At 38.6% G+C, this 24345-nt stretch overlaps 1 protein-coding gene across 1 annotated transcript; it reads right to left on the reverse strand.

The window, feature by feature from the left end:
• Nucleotides 1-948: 948 nt before the first annotated feature.
• Nucleotides 949-23969, reverse strand: LOC140245140 (sodium/myo-inositol cotransporter-like). Its single transcript, XM_072324739.1, has 15 exons — nt 23880-23969; nt 19774-19845; nt 18550-18654; nt 14982-15041; nt 14217-14321; nt 11288-11393; nt 9552-9632; nt 8001-8212; nt 6880-7015; nt 5795-5902; nt 5106-5271; nt 3869-4037; nt 2915-3133; nt 2038-2146; nt 949-1169 (listed from the first exon to the last, which is right to left on the reverse strand). The coding sequence occupies exons 1-15, from the start codon at nt 23967-23969 to the stop codon at nt 949-951; spliced, it is 1959 nt and encodes a 652-aa protein (XP_072180840.1).
• Nucleotides 23970-24345: the final 376 nt, after the last annotated feature.

A 24345-nucleotide genomic window follows, 5' to 3' on the forward strand; every position in this document is an offset into this window, starting at 1 on the left:
TACTCTTTGAGTCAGTTTTCAATCACTAAACATCACACACAAAATAGACTATGAAGACGCAAAGGTGGGAGTACTCGTATATTGAGAAATTTTACACAAATATATAAAATACACTTCTGACACACGAAATCATAACATTTTGAAATCAATTAGACACAAAGGTAGAAATTATAGCACATGTGAGTATACTCGCAGAATTATAATGTGACAAAATAATTCGAAAGTGAGATAAGAATGACTCATAAATTTTCATACAAAACATATAGATCACAGTGAACTTTGGAAAAGCAGCACTTCCAGTATGATTGCAATAGAAGAATCAGACTCCGAGTTCACAGTTCGAAAAGGAAATGATAATATATTGCAGTTTTCCTTTTATTCTCTAAAATTTTAGATACTTAACAAGACGCGCTGTTGATACTAAAACCAGAGCGACTAATCGTTGAGACTATCCGATTGTATAGGTTTGTGCGTAGACTCTGTGGAAGTTTGAACCCGCATGAACTTTAATAATCACAATGTATATACAAGATAAAACTTGAAGCGCCAGTTTGAGAGTTTTCAGATAAGATGACGTGGACAATTTCTTACAACAGATATTACTTCATGTAAACTACATGCGTACACACTCATCAAAAGTATAGTCACATATAGAAGAAAATATAATGAGAAAAGATACTATTTCTTTCATATACGCCTGATTAGGTAAAACCTCTTCATATGCATATACACAACAAATTATTGTAGCCACAAAAAAAAAAAAAATAGAAACACACTTCTTGAAAATAATCAGCCAAAAGCATTGATTGTGCAAAAACGCCAGTAATCACGAATGCTGCTTATCATTCTGCTCATGAAAAATGAAGCAAAGTATCAACATACATGCACTGATATCGAATGTCACCTTCTGTCTTGTGCCTTACTTGGCGCACCGACTCGACCACCCCATCACACCGAGAAGAAGGCATACATGAAGGTCGCGAAACCGATGATGAGCACGAGGTTGACGTTGAGGAAGAATTTGGCGCGAGGATCCTGTTTGAGCGACGTGATCTTCTTCAGTCTCTCCTCCTGCTCTCTGAGAGCCAGTTGACCCTTGGCCGTGTCATCATAACCACAGAACCAATCATAGGCCCGGCGCCATTTTGTTCGTGTCTCAGTCCTTTCTTCTGTATAAGACAACACCATTGAATCAAGCAAAGAAAAAAAATTCGAATAGGCGTATTGATATTAATATGTTAAAAACATAATTTACCATTATTTTGCAGATGAAACAAAAACCCAGATTTAGTGCTTTAAATCAGTTCTAAAATGTGAATTACGGATAGAAACAACCACTGTAAAAATTTGAATCAGTAAAATTAATTTAAGTATTGTTAAATATACAAAATGTGAACAATAGTTATACAGTAATAAAAATATTTCCAGACAAAACCGTCTGCAGTTACGGTTTATTGAGAAAGATATAGATATCTCCCTATATTTTAGGCTTTATCGCGAAAATTTTATATGATAGGATGTTTTGTGGTACAACAGACCTACACATATGTCACATCTTGACAACTTTTTAAATCACTGTTCCCAAAGGTAAACAGGACCTATAATGTGATGCGCCAAGGAGGGCTTACATACGTACTTACGTATGCTTGGATACCCTTATACGGGTCAGTTATAAGTCGAGGAAATGTATAGGCCTATTTTCATTAGAAATGACATTTTGTGGAATTCTCTTTATATTGTTTTCATGTAAAATCGTTACACAACGACGGATCAGACACACGGATTTAACCATAACATTGAAAAAATCACAACTTTTTAGCGGATTGTCTGATTTTCCTAAAACTTCGCGGATGCGTGCTCCGGACTCATTCTTTCTTCATTCATGAATTTGCTCAAGTAATTTATTATTATTATTTTTATTTTATTTATTTATTTATTAAATTTTTTTTTTTTTTTTTTTTTTTTGGGGGGGGGGGGGATTCCCCTGTAAAGATTCAACTCAATAAGATTTGATTATGCACAGTATTTTCTGCTTACCTTCTAACTCGAACTTCTTCCGAGCATTGGCAACGTCTTCTTCAGTCACTTTCTTATCATCCTCCCGCTCCGCTTGGCTGAAACGGGTCCACCACACCGTCCGAATTAGCTGCCACGCCCACCAAAACAGTCAATCAAGAAAATCATAAGTAAATGTACTACAAATTATATGAGCAACCATTGAAATGGTGTTTACGTATTTCTTTTATCTTCTTCAATGTGTCATGGGATGACGAGAAAACATGATCATTATTAAGATGACGATAATCGTTATCATCAACATGGACTTTTTGTGTTACTATCATCTTTTAATGATATAATATCAATTCTTTGACTGAAAATAAAGATTTCTTGAATTATATTATGATAAAGACATTAACAAGATATCCGTACTGACAGGGACTATTATCGTTATCATTATTATAGTTCTTGTTTTTCTTGTTATTTCCATTATTCTGATGATTGTAAATAAAAATTAATCATTATATTAACACTAGCAGTCAAGGTCATCATCAACATCGATTCTGCCAGTTGAGATGTCTGCAAGGAAAAATATTTTCCTGACTTACAAAATAAATAGAATGAATGGATGAATGAATGAATGAATGAATGAATGAACGAATTAATGCATGAATGAATGCATGAATGAATGAATGAATGAATGAATGGATGGCAGATGAATGAATGAATGAGTGAATGAATGAATGAATGAATGAATGAATGAATGCATAAATGGATGAATCAATAAATGAATGAATCAATGGATGAATGAATGAATGAATGAAGGAATGAAGGAATGAATGAATCAATCAATCAATCAATCAACCAACCAATCAATCGCTCATAATGAATAAAGGACGCGCATTCAATGAGTTACCCGTTGGGGATGTTGTGGCTCCGTCACCAGGCTTACGATCACGTTGACGATCACGGTGAACCAGAAGAGGAATAGGGCGAAGTACATGTAGTGCATGTTGGCGACGATGGCTGGACGGTATCTCGGCTCCTCCCAGCAGGGCGGTCCGCGGTAGACGAAGTCGAGAATCATCCGGATGCCGCCCACGAAAAAGCCAGCGCAGAGAGCCCAAAAGCAGCCCTATACTCATCATAGCACAATATTTCAAGGGAGACCAATGGCGGGAACAGATGCATAAAACAATCACAAATGCAGCTTGATATAATTGGCTCATCATCAGTAAATGTTGTGTTAAATTGTACTGTTTATCTGAGTTCTCTATTCATTCAATTCAACCTGCACATAAAGTTGACTTGCATTTCAAATTGAACATAATCACAAAGCACTTCACAAAAGTCATTAATATAAAATGATGTATCATACGGCACTTTTTAATCCAAATTGACCCACGAGTCACAACATTTTTCGACTTACGGTGTAATCATGATAGTTCTGCGCAAGGATCAAGTCTGACTAATCAAGTCTAAAACAGTGTATTTTTGTTTTGCTATTATAGATATATGCACCTTGATCCTATACTAAGGGCACAATGTAAGAGAAAAATTGTGTAATGCATGAAAGTTGTTTCACTTGGATTTTTTTTTTCATAAGAAGAAGAGGAAGGAGGTCTGCTCTCTGAAATTCTTAAAGGCAGTTATCATGACCATGGTTTCACCCTTAGAAATGAATTTTGAAAAGGAATGAGTTATCATGTATTGTCAAGCTGACATTTTGTTTTTCCTTTTTGTTCAACTTTTCTACCAGTGTATTTTGTGAATAGAATCGCGCTATTAGGTCAAAATAAGAACAAACCAGACATACCGACAATCCATAATGCATTCGCTATGTGGATTAGGAGACCAAAATGATTCATACCTGCTCGTTTCCACGTGACCAGAGGATGGCCACGAGGTAAGTGGCTGCAATGGGCGGTGCCAAGTAGGCGGATATCTCCTGGATGTAAATGAAGAGCTGCCCGCCCTGCAGCTGTTGGATAACCGGAATCCACACGATGGAGATACCGACCAGAATCAGGACAATGACCCTGTGATCAAAAAGTGTGATGACCTCTGTAAATACCTCCTGCTCAATAATATTAAGCTGTAGATTAGCACTGTAGTTATAATGTGACAATATTATGAACTATAACGATAGCATTGCAACAATATCAAAATTGCAACTGATTGACAAATTGCCCTTATAGCATGCAGCGGGTACTGCGTAATTATTCAAATTCATAATCGACGGAAGAATTTCATGAATTTGAATAATTACACAGTACCCGCTGCATGCTATATAAAGGAGCTGAACCAACACTTGCTGTCGGGCGAAAGGTCGGTGGTCTAGTGGAGATGACGCCTGTCCGGTGATCAGGAGGTCGTGGGTTCGAATCCCGCTCGAGTATGTACGCCCATGATTTTTTATCATGGCTACTACTAAAACACTGATCAATTCAGTGCTTATTTACGTCGATGCAGGGCAATTTGTCAATCGGTGTCAATGAAAGCATCTCGACGGAAGAATTTAATGAATTTGAATGTCAAAATTGATGTGTGAGTCAGGACAATGACCCTGTGATCGAAAAGTGTAATGACCTTTGTAAATACCACCTGCTCAATCAAGCTGTAGATTTGCACTGAAGAACTACAACAATAGCACAGCATCTCGACAATATCAAAATTGGCAGTGATTGGTTTGTAATAGAGGTCGATTGCTGTGTTTTGCTTTTCACCGTTCTTGTGTACCAGCTGTCATCTTGAACCAATTCCGTGTATAAAACTCCTGTTGTGTAATACTATCATTTATGATAATTACTGTACTCATGCTGATGCAGGTAAGGACACTGGTGATGATCTTAGATACGGAGCATGGTAAAGATGAGCAGCTAGACAAGAAGACGTACACTGTATACTGAATTCATACAAGAGTCTCCTAAAATTGGGATCGACCCAGAGGTATTGCTTGATTGTTTTTGCGTAGTTTGTCTTTGACATGTTCGAAGTGGCTGGTCGTCTAAATTTTGCTTGTATACAACACTCATTGACAATCGAATATGCATGGACGAAATGGTTGTCGTCAAGGTGATCGTAATCGTCTCCGATGCGGCCTCTACCTTCCCACGACCATGAGTTCTTTGACGCCGGGCTCCTTGTTGCTGAGTCGCCTCCGGAAGTAGGTCCAGACGTCGATGGTGAAGAGGGTGCTGGTCGAATTGAAGATGGACGTCAGGTCGCTCATCAGCGCGGCCAGCATGACGGCCAACATCACCCCGCGGAGACCTATACGGGAGGAGCGAAGCAGAAAGTTATCACAATCACGTAAAGATACAGTACTAGTACTTGAATTACACTCCAAACAGTGCAGCGCACACACGTACACAGACACACAACTACACACACACGCACACATACATACACACACACGCACACTCGCACGCAAACACACACACACACACATCCATGTATATATAGATATTATATATAATCATAGTCAGGGTAGGAGGGAAGGGAAGATTGGTCCCCTCCCCCTCCCATCCACCCCTACACCCCCCCCCCCCCCCAGGAAATTAACCCATAACGAGAAACACTGTAGAGCAATGGACCTTATTTCAGTGAGGTTATACAACATTTCGCTCTGTAATTTTTGTCGTTTAAATCTATATCATGTCTGATATACTGTACTTTACGAATAAAATGATTTTGTGTGTGTGTGCGTGTGTGTGTGTCTTTCTTTTACAATTTGGAAAAGGCGCTATAAAAAATCACAACGTACGAGTATGTAGGCCTATGTATGCCCACTTACCTACGGGCAGAACCGCCATGACCAGCCTGGGGTAGGCGATATTCGAGCACCCTGTCGTGCTACCACACGCCTTCATGCAAGTCTCGGCCGTGGCGCATCCTATCTCATCTGTAGAGGGGAGAAAACATTACCCAAAATTACACCTTGGTCAAGGGAATAAATGACCAAGAAAGAATGCGTGGACATACCAAGGATGTTGTCATGTGCTCTAATTAATTTACTATTTTCCCTTATACTCAGCAAAGGGACTGAATTGTAATTGTGCATGCCTCCCCCATAAAAAAAAAAAAGTTTTACCAAATTGAGTGTTAAAGCCAAATGATACTAGAATCGATGATGACAAAGATTTATTCTTTTAAAATGGATTGTAGATATTATACGTCACACTACGTCTACGAAATTAATCATTAATCAATCATAGGTCCAGAAAAAAAGATTTTATTTTCAACTTGTGGCTGATGAAAAGTTTATAAAGAGCGGACCGCTGATACCATCGACTTCTTTAATGACTGGGGTAGGTATTCTTTCTGTAGTTCTGATGTTCTTCTAAGTCAGCTGCATCTCACTAAAGAAACAATATGCCTTAGACTAGTGTCGAAATGCTTGGACATTTATTCAAACGTGCCCCAGTAACACAATTTTTCTCATTTTGTAGTATTCACACTCGTGTGGTAAGTTTTACCCCACTTCTCATATTATTCCTATATCATGTTTCCTGACGCCTTGAGGATAATATTTTGCGGTATACAAGAAGTGAAGATGATGAGCAAGATTTTTATATCACTTTTTTATCATTATGATTGCCATTATATTTTTGTGATGATTCTTATTGCCATAATAATAATAATAATAATAATAGTAATAATAATAATAATTCTGCTTCTTCTTCTTCTGCTTCTTCTTCTTCTTCTTCTTCTTCTTCTTCTTCTTCTTATTATTATTATTATTATTATTATTATTATTTATTATTATTATTATTATTATTATTATTATTATTATTATTATTATTATTATTATTGTTATCATCATTATCATCATTATCATCATCATCGTCATCATTATTTTATCAAAACTGCAACACTAACCTGGAAACATAATCCTGCTGATCATCCCGGGGAGCACCATGAGGAACATTGGTAGGAATTTGATGTAGCCAGCGAGGAGACACCCTCCTTGAGCGTGAGACAGACTCTTAGCCGCCAGAGCTCGCTGGACCATCATCTAGTAAATGTTAAAGCAAACAGATGGTGGACCGATATACGAAGATATTCAAAATGTAATGTAAACAGGCACTATACATTTTTTTTTTCACGTAGACCTACTAACGGGTTAAGTAACAGTCCCCTATCCTATCTTCAATATGGTCCTTCCAATTTAGATGGGTTTCCCCCCCCCCCCCCGAGTGTACCTAACGAGTTATTCAGTATAAGGATCCTTTAATGGTAGAGACAAATGTGTATGCCCTATATACTTGTTTTTATGACTCGTGGGCTGCACGACTCATGGACCTTTTTCTGATGTCGAGCTCGTGAGTCCTATGACTCGTGAGTCCTATGACTCGTGGGTGTCGTGCTCGTGGGATGACCCCTTTTCCTCGACAACCTAATCAATGGATCAGTCAAGAGGCGATCTACTGGAGTTTGCAAAGTTATACGGATTACCCTCCCCCCCCCCCCCGAGAAAACGTATATAAAGCAACAATCTATCCAGCTGTCCCAGCTGATTACATCACTACCAGGAATCAGTCTACATGTAAAGATCAGTCGTTGCTATGTCTGGCAAGCCTAAGGCAAGTTTTCAAGTTGGTAGAAAGGAACTTGCCTAAAAAGGTATGCATGCACTATACCTGATGATCCATAGACCGTAATCACACTGACAAACATGTTACTTAATTCATCATTATGTCTCCTTGAAATACTAGTATATAGAATAATGAAATCTCCCACCCCCACCCCCCGTTCTTGTAGACCTATAAGTAAAGCAGAAGTATTATCGACAATGAGTATAATTTAGCAATGGCGATCACATGAATCCGCAAAGAATGGCAGATTGTATTCTCATAGTTGATGAAGACTGCTGAGCCCTACTTAAATCTTGTGTTGACATGGTGCAATATGCACAGTGTTTCACAGGTATTTCTCCTTCTGTAGTAACTAGCCTGTTGCCACGTAGCAGCGGATAACCGCACCCTACCAAAACAACTCACCTGATCCGTACACCAGTACCAGATGGAGGCTGGCGTCTGACCGAGCAGAAATCCGGCCCATGGCATATCCGAATTGGTCGGATGTCTGAGCATTTTGAAAGAATCTGCTCGCGGATATCCGCACGTCGTATTCGGATTGTAGAGAGTTGTGTTCGGTATTGCGTTCATGTATTTCACCTGGAGCTCCTGGTAGCCGCCTACTTGTACGAAACCTGTTTTTGGAAAAGAGACAAGACATGATGAAACAAAGTAATCGGTATCACGTACTTTAGTATATTAATTGGTTGGAATGTAATCAGAAAATAATAATCTTGAATGGGTCCGAAAACAGAGGACTGATAGTTGCCCCCCCCCCGCCACACACACACACACACACACACACACACACACACACACACACACACACATTCCTCATGAATCCACACACTTTGGATTTAAAATAGTAAAGAAATACATGCAGTGCACTCCCGTTATAACGAGATTCCGGTCACAACGAAGTAAAAATTCAGGCCGCAACGTTATATCCGCTCTATGTATTTTTATTGTTTATTTGTTCGCTTATAACGAAATTTCGATATAACGAAAGAAAGCTGCCGGTTCCGAGGAATTCGTTATATTGGGAGCCCACTGTATACCTTTTGTCTGATAGCAAACCCACCGGCCCCCAGAAAGAACTATATAAAAGAAAAAATACATCCCTAAGAAAGTTATTAATTTTGGGGTGGGGGAGGGGCGCTATCGCCCCTGAACCCACAATGATACGTAAAATTAACTTACCCCTTCTCCTTCACAATCACATATTAATATGAAGAAACAAAAACATAAACTTTTTTTTTTTTTGGTATGGTTGGAGAGGTATAGACAATAGATGAAAGTATCTCGAAGATCGTATATCGTTGTAGAATAGATGGCAGGTATGGTATTCATACACGACAACGCCCAAACATGACGTACAAACGAAACTAAGTTCATAGCTTCGGTATGACTTGAAAAGAGAACGGCTGTAATAATATTTCCTTGTGCTATATGCTCATTTTAAACACCTTTTGAACGGAATTGAAAATAAACTAAAAAAGCAAACCAAAAAGCATTCCGAGAAAGCAAAACTTCCACTATGAGGCCACATTAATGCCTGTAAAAGAACAATGCAGCACTCATCTTCAAAAATGCCTAATTTGATCCGAATCATGATCCGGATCATCACCAAAAGTTAATTCACTTGTCCATCTTACCTAAACAGACCCACCCTGAAAATTTTATAGAAATCAGTTTCGAGTAATATGGAAACAACAATCTCCCCTCCATGGCAACCAGCGGTATGCACCTGGAATCACCACAATATTTATATCATGCAAAATTATTTTTCTGTTTGTATTTCATATTGAAAGGCCAAGTTATAATAATAATAATAATAATGATAATAATAATAATAATAATAATAACAATAATCATCATCATCGTCATCATAATCATAATCATAATCATAATCATAATAATCAACAAATTGTCGGCAAAAATGTAACTTCCTTGGAGGAAGTTGATAATACTTACTCATCACCATGAGTATAAAGGCCCCGATAATCATAATGAAAAACTGCAGGGTGTCCGTATAGATCACGGCCGCAAGACCACCTGAAATATGAAGGAGAAACAACAGCAAACGAAATTGTTACTATTGTATGATACTATTTATTGTATGTTATGTTAAGTAGATAAAGGAAACCGTATAATGTAAAAGGCAAAGGCTACAGAAATAAGTTAACAAAATGATGGCTAATCTCATCACATAGACCGCGCCTACAACAATAATTCTCAAAATGGAGATGTGGGGGCTAACTTGGTACTTCGACAGGGGGTCCCGAGTTCGAATCCCGCCAAGTGCCTACTCCCCTTTTCACCCAAAATGCCCCTCTCAGCCCGGGTGCATAATTGGGTACTTTGCACAGATAGTTTAGCATTGATGGTAAGGCCCTCTCAGCAGTGGCAGTTTCTTCAACAAGCTATATCCTGGATAAAACGAGACCATGATATCATGATGATCAATGATGGTGAAAATGCTAAAAAAAAATACAAAAATTGACAGCGAAAATGTTTCATCTAGTGAGCGATGCATTACTCTTTCTAATGCACTGAGGAACGTGACAGGAAGTTGTGTGGGTATATGGGGGGGGGGGGGGGGAGGGGACGGGAAAGGGGGTGGGAAAAAGGGGAGGGGCGAAGGGGAAATATGTAATTGCGGATACTTGTAATACGATGGGTTTGCTCACGAACATGATTTTTGTATTCGCTGTCAGCCAGTCATTGGCATGCAGCATTTTTTTTTTTTTTTTTTTTTGGGGGGGGGGGGGGGGCACAACTGTCAGAGCACCCAGAAGGATGTTCAGAATGTCTTCTTTGTTTGGCCGAAATATTCATCTCATTTATCCATTTTTTCTGTTTTTGATGGTGCGGAGAAAATAGACTTGTTCAACTGATTTGGTCTTGATGCTTCGCAGATGGGGGTAACACTTATGTTTCCTCAAGCTCTGATGAAGCCGCCCAAGAAAAAAGAAAAAAAAAGACGGTGATTACTCTTCTGTTAAGGGAGCAAATTACATGTCATCTCTTGCATTTGACCAATGCGATTAGAATTCGGATCAGAAAAAACTCATTAGTCTCAATGAGATTTCCTCTTGAACATGAAGAGTCTTTCATGATCATTTCTTCTTTTTTTTTCATGTTACAAAATCGCCCCATTTAAGAAGTAGATCATTCATGCAAAGGTAAACAGGCTTTGTTTCCTCCCGATGATTTTCTACCATGTCATGTATCTACCAGCACATACATCCAAAGGTATAGTTTATCACTGGCTGATTGGTATCAGTGATTTTAAAAATGTTCGAGTTATCACATTTGATGTATATGATTGTGTAGGGCAGTTGTATCACAAAACATATAAAACATTTTGCAATAAAACCTAAAATACAAGGAGATATCACTATTTTTCTCAATAAACTATAACTGTAGACGGTTTAGTCTAGAAACACTTTTATTAAAGCTATTGTTTACATTTTGTATATTCAACAATACTTAACATTGATTATCCTGATTAAATTTTTACATTGGTTATTTTTATCCCTCACTCACATTTTAGAACTATTTTGAAGCCCTAAAGCTGGGTTTTTATTTCATCTGCAAATGGTAAATAATGCTTTTAATGTTATCATTTATGCTTCGTCACTGTCATTGCAAGAACAGTAATTATGATTGCGTGTCACGAAGGGATGATATTATTAAGTTCTACTCACCTGTCACGGTGCATACTGCCGTCAGGGCCAGTAGGAGTATAATCGAGAGGTATATATTCCAATGCAGGGCTTGTTGGATGAAGAGAGCCCCCGAATATAAATCCACCTGTATACGAGTCAAAATGGAGCAAATAAAACAATACTGTTTATGTCATCTGTTACAACTAACAGACATCGATTCATAAAGGGAACAATCACCGAAATGCACGGAGTATAATGAAGCAGTTTGTGATGATATATATAATATATTTTATCAAGTTTAGACAAAATTCAAGGAAATTTCTACACTGAGTGATTTAAGACTTAAGATTTAAGAAGTGATTTAAGCTTAAATGCAAGGATTTAATTCAACACGACAGAGACGCACTGTATTCCCCAGCAAGGATATCTTAGTCATGTGACTGTGACGTCACTTACATATTAATCTGCATTTAGTTTGCTTGATTTCATTTATCAGCGAAAACATCTCTGTCTGGAAAAATGTATAGTGACGTAATCATAATGAGTTTATTCTGCGCACAGTCAACAATTACAACTACTACTATTGTTTCTCGCGCTATACTTCCACTATTCATATCACTGTTGTAAATAGTGATGATAATGATAATAATAGTGATGACAAAAATAATAATAACAATAATTATATATATGTATATAATTATATATATATATATATATATATATATATGATATATATATATATATATATATATATATATATATATATATATATATATATATATATATATATGATAACAGCCTTGATCTTTACAAATTATTGGGTGATCTAATGTTAATATCAACCATCAAATGAAAAACCTTGGAAGAAATTCCAAACTCACATCCTTACGCACACACACACACATACACACACACATACAAACAAATCAAAAACACATGTAAGCCGAACACTATGAACATTAGGGGAGAAAAAAAAAGGAAGAAACCCACATTTCTGTGATCGGTATCAGTTTCTTTGGCGACAAGCAGAGTGAGTGTAAACAGTCTCTGCGAAGTGTTGCCGTAAAGAATCTGGAATTCTTTTCACCGTCCAACTAAGTGTAGGGTTTAATTATTTGTTGCATCATGTTTACAGTTCGGGTTCTCATTTTTCTTCAGACTTTGCTCCTCAGTTAAAGTCTCCAAATCCCACTGACCCAACAATTCCAAACTTTTCGAAAGTGTAAACATGAAATCAACCTATGAACAGCTCGTTCAGATCGTGCATTTCATACGTTTATTGATCAAACCTATACTCGACGTAGGACAAGGTATCGAAATTAGTCAATCGCCTCAGAGTCCACCTAAAATTCTGGTAAGAGATTTACTCTCTTGAAGGCGCCATATATTCAAATGTTTCCGGTTTGGAAAATCTGAACAGCTGTGACCCTTCGTCTCTGGCCTTACGTGAAAATGAAGCTGTTTCAAAAAATAATGATTCTGAAAAATTCCCACAAACAGTGGTAACAGTGACGGAATTCTTTCATTCTCGAGGCAATGTGTGTTCACAGCTAGATGTCTCTGATATTGACAGTATTATTCTCAAAATTTGTCGGTGTTTTAGTGTTACTGGTTTTCATCAATTTGAACATCATTACACAGCATAGTTACAAAAGTTCTCTCTTTTTTTTTCCCATTTGAACCTCTACAATGTTAATAAACACTGGCATTTTTTCTTCACCATCTTGACAAACTCACACGCAATGACACAAAGAAACACGCCTACAAATCGAGATGACATATAGGGACGTACACTTTTACCAAACATGTCTTTAAAGGTCACTGGTATCCATGGCGACAGACTGAGAGGCTCTCATTGTCGTCTGCTCAAACCGACCTGCGTTATTCTTGGATCTTAATTCTGCATGTGTATACAAACAGTACTGTTTACTCTTGTTGGTGTTGTATTGGCAAAGGTCTTTCACTGTCTTGTTCCTTTCAGTCACGTACAACAAACATAGAACTCGAAACATTCCAAAATTTCAGCAAAAGATGAAAACAACACCGTGAAAAAAAACAAAAAAAAAACAAACGCGGGAAGTGGGGAGGGGGGGGGGGTACGTGGTGATGGCGCAGTTCTATTACAATGATGCGCAAGTACATCCGTTACGCAATCTTGTGGCTAAATTTTGCGAGTAGTATATATCCAGCGTGTGTCAAAGCAATGTTCGATTCCGGAAACAATATGGAGAAATAGAGGGTCACTGTAATCTAATTGGTGAAACGGATTGATCAAAATACATGGCCGTATGATGTTGCACGCAAGGGAATCTTATTATCACCACTTCACCATTGTAAACTAAGCGCGGTGCTGTATTCACGAGAAGCTTCTACTTTTCTTTCTTCAGCATTCTGGCTCTTTCATTAAAAACAAATGTAATAGATTTGTCACGTAAATAAGACCTTGGGCCGACGTTGGTTTACTTTTCAAATGCACTACTTTGGTCTTCCACTAAGTACCTTAGCAAATCAACCTATATACTTTGTCAACCTTCTTATAGAGGTTATGGAATACGGCGATATCCTTCATATACGGCGATATCCATGATATACGTTCAGTGGAGAAATATAAAGGGAACTGGCTTTCGAAAATAATTGTTTTGTAAGATTATTGCACATGTCAAGCGAAAAAATCAACCAAAAAAAAAAGCAAAAAACAAAAACAAAATATGAGTGTCAAAGGTCATTCGGGGTGCCCGGAGAAAGCCATGACAGATAAGCTGATGACTAAAGTTAAATGTTCGTGATTGTTGTTAGAGGTTCTACTTTGTAAGAGCTTTTCACTAATCTTCGGTTTTGTTGCTATCTCTGTCGAAAAAAAAGAGAGTTTCCAAAGGGAATCCTTCTACACATTGGTGAAATCTCACAACATATCCGTTGAGTGACCTTTCACCTTCTGTTTAACCCATTCAAACAGAAAATTGTTTACCGATATTTTTGTAAAGATATAGAGGATGAGCGACAGGATGGCCAGGTAGACGCGGATTCGCTGTCCCCCAAATCGCTTGGACATGTATTCCGGGAGAGTGGAGACCTGTCAGCAGTGACAAGAAAGTTTGCATTACGATTTGCAAAACGACAATACAAAGTTGATTGAATATACAGCCGACATGACTGACCGCTTTTAGTTAATATCCCACTTTATGTGTTTCATTGTTCAGGAGGAAATGTACAACTAACCTTATATCATTCTCATGACCTTTTTAGCACGAAACAGTGGGAGAATTTTGAGTTTTTGATGCCATCGCTATCTGAACTAACGGTATGTGGTTGCGATTCAACTCTACCATTTTAAAGTGAAAATATAACTTCCATAACAATGTCCAATGAAACCTCCACTATTGTGTTCGTTTGATTTACTCTCTCTTTTAAAGTCACTTCGAAAATGTGGAATTACATTGACTTTGACATCACAAGACAGTGATTAAATAATTCTTTTTCATGAGCAAGGTATGTCACTATAATGATAGTTTCGACCTTTTTCCTTTAAATCACCATTACACTTCTGCATTATAATCTTTCTGCGCTTTTAATATTCATAGGAAGATACGCTGAAAAAAGAATCTGAATCTGAAAAAAGAAATCTAATCAAACTGTGCATCTCTTTGAAAAAAAAAAAACCAAACAAACAAACAAACACATCACTTCGAAACCGATCTCTACTTTGATGTATTTCTGAGCTAAGCTTTCTCACCCCGCTGGCAATGTAGACGGGTAGGAAGATCCAGCCGAGAAGTTGCAGAAGAAGGCATGCCTGTAATTTAAACAAAAGATGAATATATCACTAACAAACAAAAACAAACACACTACCAACATACAATTTCATGAGAACATTGTACTACATTGTTTCTGCAGGAGGGGTAGTAACATAAACAGCATACCATTGCGTATCTACTACATGAATTGTTACTGCGAGGTAACAATAATTGAGGACGATGACTCTGCAAATGCATTGCAGTCAAAAGATTACATACATGTAGGTTGCCAGGCAGATTTGGATCCACGAAATAATGACTATATTGCCGATCATATGTCACAGGGCCGGGGGGGGGGGGGTGGAGGGCGGCGGGCCGGGGCTTGTTTTTTGGTTGTGCTGGGAGGGTGAGGCTTTTTTTTTTTTTTTTTTTTTTTTTGCTTGTCGGCTGAAGAAACCCTAAAGTGGTACCAGAAATGTGCCCACCCCCCCCCCCACACACACACGTAAACACACACACGCACACACACACACACACGTTTTTTGAAAACCTGGCGCCGGTCATGTGTCATATATTACATGGAGTCTTTCTGCATCAAAGCTTCCTATATATTCAACAACTTAAAGATCGTAACCATATTAGGGATTGTACTTTCGGGTTACAGCTCGTTATTCCGAAGGTTCGTTATTCCGAAGGCTCTTTATTCCTAAGATTCGTTATTCCGAAGGTTCATTGTTCCGAATTTCATTTTCGGATTAACCAATCTTCGGAGTAACGAACCTTCGGAATAACGCCACAAATTTTCGGATTAACGAAGCCCTTTTCATTTTCGGATTAACGAACCTCTAGGTATAGGGAATTTGCGTGTTTCGGATTAACGACCCTTCGGAATAACGAACCTTCGGAATAGCGAACCTTCGGAATAACGAACAGCACCCGTACTTTCGTACCCAAACAATGACTGACACTAGACGCTTAAAGGGATGATATAGTTTTGGTTGATGTGGACCTAGGTTTTGACGTTTTGCATGCTAATTACAAACCACATATATATGAAATATCAAAGGTTATACAATCTAAGAGAAATGAAAAGTTTATTTGGTGAAAATCGGTTTTGAAATGACTGAGATCAAATTGAAAAACAAAGTAAAACAAAGTGGTCGTGATAAAAGGTGGGTCCCACCTTTTATGGACCTGTTTGTTTTTAGATATCTCAGTCATTTCAAAACCGATTTTCATTAAAACAAAAAATCTTCTAATTCATCTTAATGTACGCATTGAATATGTTATATAAGTGGCTCCTAAGAAAAAAAAAGTTTAACCTGAATCTCAGCTCAACCAAAACTACACCATCCCTTTAAGGTGGTCTTATTTAAACCCTTGAAATATTTGAGGGCGTTTTGTCATTGAGGGCAACGACGGCCGTCCCAGTTTTAGTTACCAGTACCAATGAAGTAAAGACAATTTTTAGAGTAAAAACTGATAGAATGTGTACTGAAGTGAAATAACTTGAAACTAAAAAAACAAACAAACAAACAAGCATGATAATATGCCTACATAGCATCATGAAGTTGTGCAATAACAGGGCATATACTTTAATTGTATGTCTGTCGCTAAAAGGAGACTATATGAAACAAAGAAAAATAAATGAAAGAAAAAAATGTTCGAAGATTTCTTCTTGCATGTTTATATTTTGTTTTCATTGTTGCTATTTGTTTTGTTTTGTTTTTTTGAACCCTTGAGTGTGAAAAATCTCTTGCAACTAGTCCGCTCAATGAACTTATTTTATGATGACAAGGTATTTGTATGGCAGTTTTTATCATCGTCGTTTCCGCAGACATATATCTGAAGTCCACGATATATGGTTAGTCAACAACGTAGTAATCAAAACGATAATGTTTGGTAGATCGAGATCCTTCGAGAGCTGTGTTACAGGCAAAATGACCCTGTGTGTCACGCTGCACTTTGAATTCAGGTCGCGAGAAAGGGGCGTAGCCCTGTTCGCGCGCATACAGAGAATTAAAAAGGAAAGGTATTTACCTCACTCTATTATAATCCATTGTTGACAAAGGAAGGCGTGTGCTCATTGTGTTGCTCACGTTTATACTTCTCCATCTTTTTTTTTTTCTCATCCGCACTTTTATTTACAACGCAAAGAGGTCATTTCCCTAATATCTCAATATTTTCATTTTAAACAACAACAATACTGTAAAGTTGTAATGACACAAAGTGTGCGTTTCATGTTATTCACAGCAGGGGACCTCTGAACAATATCTCTCGATGTTGTTATCAAACAGCAACGACCCTGCAAAGTAAGAATGATTACACAAAGTATGTGTTTTCGTGATGTAATCACAGCAGTGGTCCAGTGAACAAATAATATCTCTCTATTATGTTATTTCAAACAACAGCAACAATACTGTAAAGTGATAATGGCACAATAATGTGTGTTTCATATATTCACAGCAGTAAGCCTTAAACAATATCTCTTGATGTTATTTCAAACAACAATGACATTGTAAAGTAACAATGATTATACAAAATGTGTTTCGTGTTTTCACAGCAGTATGCCTCTATACAACATATATATATATATATATATATATATATATATATATATATGTTATTTTAAACAACAATCACACTGTAAAGTAAGGTTATGATTATACAAAATGTCCGTTTCATGCATATTCACAGCAGTCGACCTCTGAACAATATATCTATGTGTTTCTTTAAACAACAACAACACGAAAGTACCGATGACAGGCCTACAATTTGTGTTTTTCATGTATTCACAGCAGTGGGTAACTGAACGATTGTCACAGTGCTTGTGTATGCAGGCGTTTGTTTATATTGTTGTTGGACTGGAGAATTAAAGCGTTACAACTCTGAATTATCTAATTTTGTGGGTAACATTTCGAATGGAGATATCACCTCCTCCCCCACCCCCCCCTAAAAAGAATTTGATCAAAGTGTATCATGTTATTGATATCATTATATAATGTATTCGTTGGGATATTTATACGACAGTCTTAAAATTTTGATTGCTGTCTTACACGTGCTTGTGTATAGTATGTACGTGTGAGAACTGTTGCGAGTAATATAGTTCATGGTACACCGTAGTTCCATTGTCCGCTTTCGACACTGAACAGAAATCGCTTGCAACTATGTTCCTACTTTATACACCGGCCAACTTCTTTAGCCATGTTAGTGTAAAGTATAGTTGCCACGGAACGCGTAATCATGACCGCAGGGTACAAAGTCTGATAGCAATAATACACATTAATTATTACCACAAGAACATATTCAGTCACTAGCAGCGAGAGTGATAGGACTAATGATGATGATTTCAGTGGAAATTATTTGAGTATTTGATTAGTATGACAGTTTACAACATAACGTTAGTATCAGTTCATCTCGCAGTTTTTATAGTTAGCCTATTTAGGTCAAATCAAATCAAGTCAAATCATAACATATCAAATCAAATCAGATTAAAAAATCAGACCAAAGCAATTCAAATCAGGTGCTCCATATTTTGGATTTTGTTGCCATGATAATTACACTCACGTTGAATTCAAATGCTGCTACACCGATTCCAGCCGCTGCCCCCGATCCAGCCAGACCGACGAAGTGTTCGCTCCCGATGTTGCTGGCAAAGAGCGAGGCGCCGACCTGGATGGACGAAATCATGTCTGAATCATGAAGAAAAATAACTGTGAGTCTCGACTACATTCGTCATTTTCTTCTTTGTCTTCTTTAATTTCTACCTTCTCCCGTACGTCTTCTTCTTCGTACATTCCTTCGTTACGATAATTTTCTTGTGTAATAGTCTCTTCGTCTTCATTTCCTATTATATTCCTTTCCTTTATCATTCTTATTTTGTCCTCTTCATCTTCATCCCTCCTACTCCATCTCATTCTTTATTCATTCTCTGCATCCTCCTTTCTCATCTCCTCCTGTTTATCCTCTTATCTGGATGATTTCACCAAAGGTGGCGTGATATGCGTAGCAGTTTATACTATTATACGGTCATAATATTTGGCAAGAGAGTAACACAGTGCAAAGTGTACACCAACTCGTCGTGTCCTATACTATAAGGTCCTGCTCATATTGAGCGATGAATGAAATGACTCCTGCTCATATTGAGCGATGAATGAAATGACTCCTGCTCATATTGAGCGATGAATGAAATGACTCCTGCTCATATTGAGCGATGAATGAAATGAAATGAATATTAATCCACTTCACTTCATTCAACGTTGGATATACTGTCAAAGAGTACATCCAGGAGAAAAAAAAAATGCATACATAAGCACACCCGATGGAGATAATACCAACAAATTCTAGTTAGACAAAATGGTAGTTTTCCTGAACGTTTTATGAAGAGTCAAACATATTACTGTATCTGAAAGGTTGTGAAAAGAAATTGCAATCCCTTCAATTTAAACTTGCAATTTTCTGCTCGCTGGGCAGCGAAACTCCGAGGAGTGCAAAACAGGACAACGTTTTCATATTTAGGTCTCTTTCTCTCTCTCTCTCTCTCTCTCTCTAACCCCTTTCTTGCTCCAATTGCCGTATAATGAAATATTATCTAGACATCACTTAGTCATAACTAAAGAAAGGAATAGTAATTGTAGTAATATATCACTGCTATAACTGCCGTAAATTAAACCAGTTTTATCCTATCAAGAGATCGGTAACCTCCTCCATAGAGACAACAATAACAACATCGACAACTGACAAGATATTCTACAGTTCCATTTATTTTTTTTTTTTACTTCATGGACTTACCGGAAGCCATGTCATGAATCTCCCGGCGAGAAAATAGCCACTCACTGTCCCCCGATTCGACCTGCATAGTGACTGAAAGGGACAGAAAAAAAAATCTCATTTAGAACACTTTGAGTCTCGCTGATGGCAGTATCTCCCGTATTCCTCTTATATTATCAAGTGTCACCTCAACATAGATTGTTCCACGAAATTGGGAGAGGTTTAAAGAATAAAATTTGTAAGTAACCATCATGCGTCTGTCTCGACAATGTTATCTATAACCACATCGAAATTGTGAGGACAAAGACAGTTGTCATAATGTGGTGCCAGCATATTGCGTAGCGTTAGCATCAGGAGGTAGTATAGCATACACGAATCGTAAAAGTAGAAAAAGTGGATCTAAAAGTAGTCATTGTCGTAAAGTACGTCGCATCGCAGTATAGAGGTTGTGTTACCAAGCGATTATATGGTATTCGCAGTAATGGTTGCAGCGGTATATAGGCCTATATAGTAGTAGTTGTAATAGTAGTAGTAGTAGTAGTAGTAGTAGTAAAGTAGTAGTAGTAGTAGTAGTAGTAGTAGTAGTAGTAGTAGTAGTAGTAGTAGTAGTAGTAGTAGTAGTAGTATGTAGTATAATAGGGTTACAGCTCCTTATTCCGAAGGTTCGTTATTCCGAAGGCTTTTTACTACGAAGATTCGTTATTCCGAAGGTTCATTGTTCCGAATTTCATTTTCGGATTAACGAATCTTCGGAATAACGAACCTTCGGAACAACGCCACAATGAAATGTTCGGATTAACGAACCCTTTTTTTCATTTTCGTATTAACGAACCTCTAGGTATAGGGAATTTGTGTGTTTCGGATTAACGACCCTTCGGAATAACGAACCTTCGGAATAATGAACCTTCGGAATAATGAACAACACCCGTATATTATTATTATTATTATTATTATTATTATTATTAGTAGTAGTAGTAGTAGTAGTAGTAGTAGTAGTAGTAGTAGTAGTAGAAGTAGTAGAAGTAGTAGTAGTAGTAGTAGTAGTAGTATAGGAGGAGGAGGAGGAGGAGAAGAAGTAGTGATATGTAGGTCAACTGGAGAATATAGCAGAAGCCGTTGTAGTCATATACAGGTAGTATAATCAGAAGCTGTGCAATGGCGGTAGTATAGTAGCAGTAGTAACAGTCTATAGTAGTGGTGGCAGTAGTTAGAGTGGTGGTGGTAGTGGTGGTGGGTGATTGCAATTTTACTAAAAATATTGCATGTTGGAAAAGTAGGGTATAAATAGGCCCAAATGATAACATGAGTTTCGTATAACACGTAGGCCCCATTTTGTTAAAATTACTGGTGGGATAATCATAACAATGGAGGCTTCATGAAGGGGTTACAGCAGGTCTGGAGTGTCTGTCGCTAGAAGTGATAACAACAAGTTTCTTCTTCTTCTTCTTCTTCTTCTTCTTCTTCTTCTAGTATAGTACAGTCCACCATGAGGTGTATCAGCGTACTGGTTGGGTGTGCAGTGCAGGCAGTTTACAGTGGCAGTGCTCCAGATAAAATTCATGTGGGCTATGTACAGTGCTAGAAAAAAGTGTGCAGCTAAAAACACTCCCACTGTCTAACGGAGCTGGAGATTTTGCACCTCCTCCTTAAATGTAAGTGGGGAGGTACATCTTATGAGCTGATCAGGTAGACTGTTCCAGAGTCGTGTTGCATCTGGTATGAAACTTTTTTGGTATGTCAGAGTGCGAGCATATGGAATATACAGTGTTTGTGAGTGTCCCCGGCGGGTATTTATAGGTGCAGGTAGGAAGTCAGGTGGAATATCTACACGTGAGTTCAGGATGGAGTAAATCATGTACACTTTGGCTTGGGCTCTTCGTTCTTGGAGTGTGGGCCATCCCAGTTTAGCCATCATGTCTGTTACACTGCTTGCGCGTCGGTAGTCTTGGAACACAAAGCGAGTGTAGCGGCGTTGGACCATTTCAAGCCTGCTGATGTTGCACTGTGTGTAAGGATCCCATATTATGCTGGCATATTCCATAATGGGTCGTAGGAGGGTCAGGTAGCAGAGGACTTTGATTTTTCTTGGGCATGGGTGGATATTTCTTTGAAGGAAAGCACTGGTGGAGTTTGCTTTCTTTGTAATTTGACTGATATGATGATTCCAGCTCAGGTTTTTATGTATGTGGATGCCAAGGTACTTTGCTGTATTACTGTCTGCCAGTGATTGCCCATGGATGGTGTATGTCTCAATGATAGGTTTCCGCTTGTTGGTGATACGGAGTGTCTGGCACTTGCTTGGATTGATTTCCATCAGCCAGTCATTTTCCCAACGTTGCAGAGTGTCTAAATCATGCTGCAGTTTGTGGGTGTCTGCTTCTGACTTGATTGTCCTGTAGACCATACAGTCGTCAGCAAACATCCGAACAGTGCAGCTGCTGGACAGGTACTCAGGCAGGTCATTGATAAAAAGCAAAAACAACAAAGGCCCTATAACACTACCCTGTGGAACACCCGAGGTTACATTCTTGACGTCTGAAGTTGAGCCTTCAAGTATTACTCTTTGGGTTCTGTTGTGAAGAAAATCTGACAGCCAGTCATGGAGCTTTCCCCTGATGCCATAATACTCTAGTTTGTATAGTAATCTGGCATGTGGGACCTTGTCGAATGCCTTAGAAAAGTCTAGTAATATGACATCGATCTGCTGTCTGTCATCTATACCTTTGGCCAGGTCTTCGACTGCGAGAAGAAGCTGTGAGATGCAGGATCTCTTCTTTCGAAAACCATGCTGTGCATCGGATAGGATGTTGTGTGTGTCAAGATGGTCCATGATGTTGCTATGGATAATATGTTCAAGCATTTTGCAGGTTACAGATGTTAGGGAGATCGGGCGATAGTTTGACGGGTCATGCCGGTCACCAGACTTGAAGACTGGGGAGACATTTGCTTCTTTCCAGTCAGAAGGGATCTCACCTTGATCGACCGATACTTGGAAGAAGAAAGTAAAGACTGGTGTTAACTCCTGGGCTAGTTCTTTTAGAAGTCTAGTTGGAATCTCGTCCGGTCCTGAAGCTTTATGGGAGTCAAGTCCGGAGAGTAGTTTGAGGACTCCGGCAGGAGAGACGCTTATCCTTTCCATGGACGGGAATGGACTCCTACCCTTGTCTGGGATTGTTGATGTGTCCTCATCCTTATTGAAGACAGATGAAAACTGTTGGTTGAGAATGTTGGCCTTGTGGAGGCCATCGAGGTGCATGGATCCACTCGATGATCTCAGGGAAGCAGTCCCACTGGAGTCGCAGCGTTTGCTGTTTATAAACTGCCAGAAGCGTTTTGGGTTGCCAGTTGATTGAGGACTGATGATGTCAGTAAGATATTCATTATAGGCCTTTTTGCATGCCGCCTGTGACTGTTTCTTCAGGGTTTGGTATCTTTCTTTGTCTTTTGGGTGTCCACTACCTCGAGCCTTGATGTAGCTACGCTTCTTTCGCCTGGATAGTCGTCGTACGGTAGTGTTGATCCATGGTTGATTAAACCTTGTTGAAGTCATCTTGGTAGGAACATTTCTGTCAAGGATATTTGAAAGGTTGGACTTTATGTCTTCCCACATTGCTTGGACAGGGCTTGCAGAATCAAAGCGTGATTTAAAAGTTGCCTGAAAAGATAAGCAGTCCGCTTTCATGCCTGCCACGTCCATTCGATTCCACAGAAAGATTTTCCGTCGGACAGGTTTACGTCTGTTGACAATGATGGATGATTCAACAGACACAATGTCATGGTCTCCAATTCCAGGTATTGCTGAACACTTGTTCACTAGAGATGGACGGTTTGCAAGTTAATGAAATCGCAGAAGGTCATAACTAACTTTACGACAAACAAAATGATCGTCAACCGCAAGCAAGAAGATTGCTTCGCCAAAGAATATGGGTCTACGAAACTTGCACGCTAAACGTAGGCCTGTTTTTGTTTGATAGGTGTACACCCACAACGTGAATGTGTATTGACAGTCGCGCGAAGGTCAGTATAGTAAGGCATGTTATCGAGCTTGACAACTTTCGTACATCGTTATGAATTAATTGGCAGAAATCTGAATGATTGGCAATGGACCCACTTTTATTGAAACTTACGTATAGACCAACGAGAAGCACAAGCACAAAATACACTACGATGGCCACGTAGTCCCAAGCCGCTAACCGGTACGAAATCTCCGTCGCCATCCCGCCAGATTGTCCCCGCTCGTTCGAACCCTTCGGTGCGCTTTACCCTTCTGTGTGTGAGAGAGTGTGGGCGCCGCCGTGAAATAACAGTCCATTTTAAGGCACGATCGCATGTGCATACAATAATACACTCAGAACAGGCAAATAACAATACAAGTGCCTTTTTTGTTTTGGCGCCGAAGCATATCGTATGGGCCCACAGCGTGGGACGTGTGTAAGAAAACACAGTTAGATTTGTCTCCCTCCTTCTTTCTTATTCTGTCATTATTTACCTCGCCGTATTTCTTCTTTGGCTATTTCTCTCTCGAGGCACTTCTAGCCACGGTTCGTCTTTCTTTGAGATGGTCTTTACGAATTGAACTTAAGCAATTTGATT

The sequence above is a fragment of the Diadema setosum genome, chromosome 22 (genome assembly GCF_964275005.1).
Source record: "Diadema setosum chromosome 22, eeDiaSeto1, whole genome shotgun sequence".
Taxonomy (NCBI): Eukaryota; Metazoa; Echinodermata; class Echinoidea; order Diadematoida; family Diadematidae; genus Diadema; species Diadema setosum.

Coding starts and splice junctions, on each gene's coding strand:
- LOC140245140 (XM_072324739.1), bottom strand. CDS start 23,969: ATGGCGACGGAGATTTCGTACCGGTTAGCGGCTTGGGACTACGTGGCC. Junction 18,655..19,773: donor GATTCATGACATGGCTTCCG/GTAAGTCCATGA, acceptor TCGTCCATCCAG/GTCGGCGCCTCGCTCTTTGC. Junction 8,213..9,551: donor CTTTATACTCATGGTGATGA/GTAAGTATTATC, acceptor TTCCAAAAACAG/GTTTCGTACAAGTAGGCGGC.